General features: G+C 37.0%; 1 protein-coding gene across 1 annotated transcript; it reads right to left on the bottom strand.

Moving 5' to 3' along the window:
• Positions 1-229: 229 nt before the first annotated feature.
• On the bottom strand, positions 230-1,809 carry LOC8261184 (probable carboxylesterase 17). The gene has a single exon (XM_002516685.3). The coding sequence runs from the start codon at positions 1,559-1,561 to the stop codon at positions 533-535; it is 1,029 nt and encodes a 342-aa protein (XP_002516731.1). The 5' UTR covers positions 1,562-1,809; the 3' UTR covers positions 230-532.
• Positions 1,810-2,964: the final 1,155 nt, after the last annotated feature.

Below are 2,964 nucleotides of genomic sequence, written 5' to 3'. Positions count from 1 at the left end.
AAAGATAACTAAAGGATGTTTTTCCCCTCTAGATATCTCTCCAACCATGCAAGCAAGATGCCATAATATTGTCATTAATATATATTCCAGAAATTGTGGTCCTATAAGGCATCACTACTTTTGTCTTCTAAACCACATATATACCCTGTAGAAGAAACATCAGTAGAGGTCATTGACTAATCTTCGGATCTTCAAACTGGGATCCGGTAATCAAGAATGTATTATGGACCTTTACCAAAAGCATAAAAGAATATAGACCATGCCAAAATGTGACTCAAAATATGTTTAAAGTGATGCTTTGGTCAAAAGAGAAAGCATGTTACTCTTATATAATTACTTTTGACAGCTGATGTTGCTGATGCAAATTTTTTTGAATAAACTGACTTAAACAGGAAAAAATAGATACATCTGTTAACTAACTAACTTATGGCTATGAATAAACATATGGAAGTCCTTAAGTTTTGACAAAAGTGTTTTGCATAGTTCAAATTAAGGGAAGAAAAGAGAAAAATGAAATCTATAGTTTTCTTTACTATTGATTGATGAAAGCCTTGAGATGGGACATCATTTCTAGAATCCGAATTTGAGAGAATTGAGAGTTATGCAGAATTTGAAATGCATGTCCAACTCCTTTGTAAATAACCTTTTCCACCCTCTTACCAGCACTAGCCAAAGCAGTGGAAAATTCCAAGTTCCTGTCTTTCATTATATCCATCTCTGATATGCAAACCATTATGGACGGAAGCTGCAAATTGCGCAATTTATTCACCCCATTTGCCAAAGGATTGCAGCATGGATGATCTCGGTTAGCCCCTAGAGGTAGTGATAGTCGCCAATAGGTATCAGAAGCTGATAGAGTCAGAGCTGAATTGGCTGGTTGAGTCATCTGTCTTTCGGAAGAAGTTCGTGCCTCTCCTCCAAAAAAAGGTTGAATCAGGATGATACCCCTGAGACAGAATGGCCTTATGTTTGATTCAGACATGACACTAGATCCTAGCCTTGCAGCGACATTGTAAGCAATGTTGGCACCCGCGCTATCACCTGCTAGGAATAAGTTAGAGAAGTTGCACTGGCTTAGCCACCATTTATGCTCAGCAGAACCAATTAAAACCTGCTGTTTCAGCCACATAAGAGTATTGGTACCATCATCGTAAGCAGCAGGAAGACGATTTTCAGGGGCCAAACGGTAGTTTATGGATATGATTATGCAACCTGCTTTAGAAGCAAGATTGACCAAGAACTCATGATAACAGATCCAAGCAGCTGAGCCAACACAAAATCCACCTCCATGGAAGTAAACAAGTAAAGGCAGCCTGGTTCCAGGACAGCTTGGGAGGTAAATACGTGCCCACAAGTTAGTCAACTTATCAATAAAAACATCTTTTGCTGTCACACCATCTTCTGGCGCTGGAGCACAAGCAACATTAGGAACGATCGGAGGCCTTTCAGTGCGGCCATCTCTGTAAACTTTAATGAGCCCTTCAATTTCTTCAACTAGAACTCCATGATTAGCCTTGCCTACTTGAAGGTGAAGTCTTGAATCATAAGATATGGCAGCCATTTTTTTTGGTAGTTGCAAATGACTTTGCAGGTAATGGAATGGATCTATGCTGTGCTTGTTAAGGTTATGAGGTCTTTATATAGCGATTGAAAAGATTATACCATAGAAGAAAAAAAGGAAAGAAAACAAAAAGCTTCAATGTGGAAGAAAAACATCACTTTCCTGTAGTTGACAAGTAGGCTGTTGAAATCACCATATGTCATCACCACATAGATTCTCGTGTAAGATGAGAATTATCTCTTTTCAATTTCCTTACATATATATTAAAACTTATTATTTTGCATGACCACTTCATTGACTTCAAATAGAGCTGCAGCTATCTACTATCCAAGATAAAATTCTGAGTCTCAGATTTGCTTTTTCTATGGTTGATCTATTCAAGAAATGACTATTGATTTACAAAAATCCAAATTTCCGGGAAAATCTTATTATTCTTATCTATTAGCATTTTCTTGATATTCCATTATTTCAAGATGAGTATATTTGGAACACAACTTGCAAAATAATTTTTGCTTTATATGATTGGATAGTCATGCATGTGTATGAATAAGTACACAGTTGACACTGGAAATCAAGTTGCTCAAATACGGTGTACCAAAAAGAACAAGAAAAATAAGGGAATCCCTCGAAAAGAAAGTTGATGAGCAATTCGATTCTACCGTACGTATTAGAGTCAACGGAAGAAATTTAGTTGGACCGGAAACATCAATATTTTGAAAGCAAACGGAGCCTTAACAATAACACAGAAGGCAAGCTTGTCAGTGGATGAATGATCTGCATAGGTACACATCTACAGCTGCATCAAGTTCTAAGTCTTCAACACCATTGCCAGACGTTGAAAAGTTGTTTTTGAGTTGATATGGTAATATCCCACTTCTGTTTCTGCTGGCTTAAGTGGGTTTTTTGAGTAAGAAATTTGCATGTCCGACTTCCGAAGCACTTGCAAAATTGACAGTATATTTAACTTTATGAACTAAATATCCTCCTATCTCCCTATCTTCTTTTGACTCTCTTTCTGTCATTTTCATTCTTTTTCTTCTTCTTTTTTCCTCGAGGAAACTTCATCTGTTGTACTTAATCTCCGATGGAATTTCTTTATTGGATTTACTGCAGAGACTCGTGCCTTACGCGTACAAGATAGAGATTAAAAGTTAGTTGCTCTTCCCAAATCTATACAGTAGAGTGACACAAATCTTAAAGTCTGATACTATTTTTTGCGACCGGCAAAATTCATGGCTGAAGCAGAAAAAAACTGTTGTTAGAAAACTATTAGTGAAGGATTAGCAACAGAAAAGTGTCTCTCACCAAATTGATTGTCATAAATATTTTAGCGGCTGATTTTTTATTCATCACTAATTTACCGCTAGCTTTTTCTGCAGTGATACAGATCGCTACCGACACTA

This window comes from Ricinus communis, chromosome 5 (assembly GCF_019578655.1).
Source record: "Ricinus communis isolate WT05 ecotype wild-type chromosome 5, ASM1957865v1, whole genome shotgun sequence".
Taxonomy (NCBI): domain Eukaryota; kingdom Viridiplantae; phylum Streptophyta; class Magnoliopsida; order Malpighiales; family Euphorbiaceae; genus Ricinus; species Ricinus communis.
Note: the sequence above shows the minus strand (reverse complement) of the source record. Positions and strands in the feature narration are given on the sequence as shown.

Coding starts and splice junctions, on each gene's coding strand:
- LOC8261184 (XM_002516685.3), bottom strand. CDS start 1,561: ATGGCTGCCATATCTTATGATTCAAGACTTCACCTTCAAGTAGGCAAG.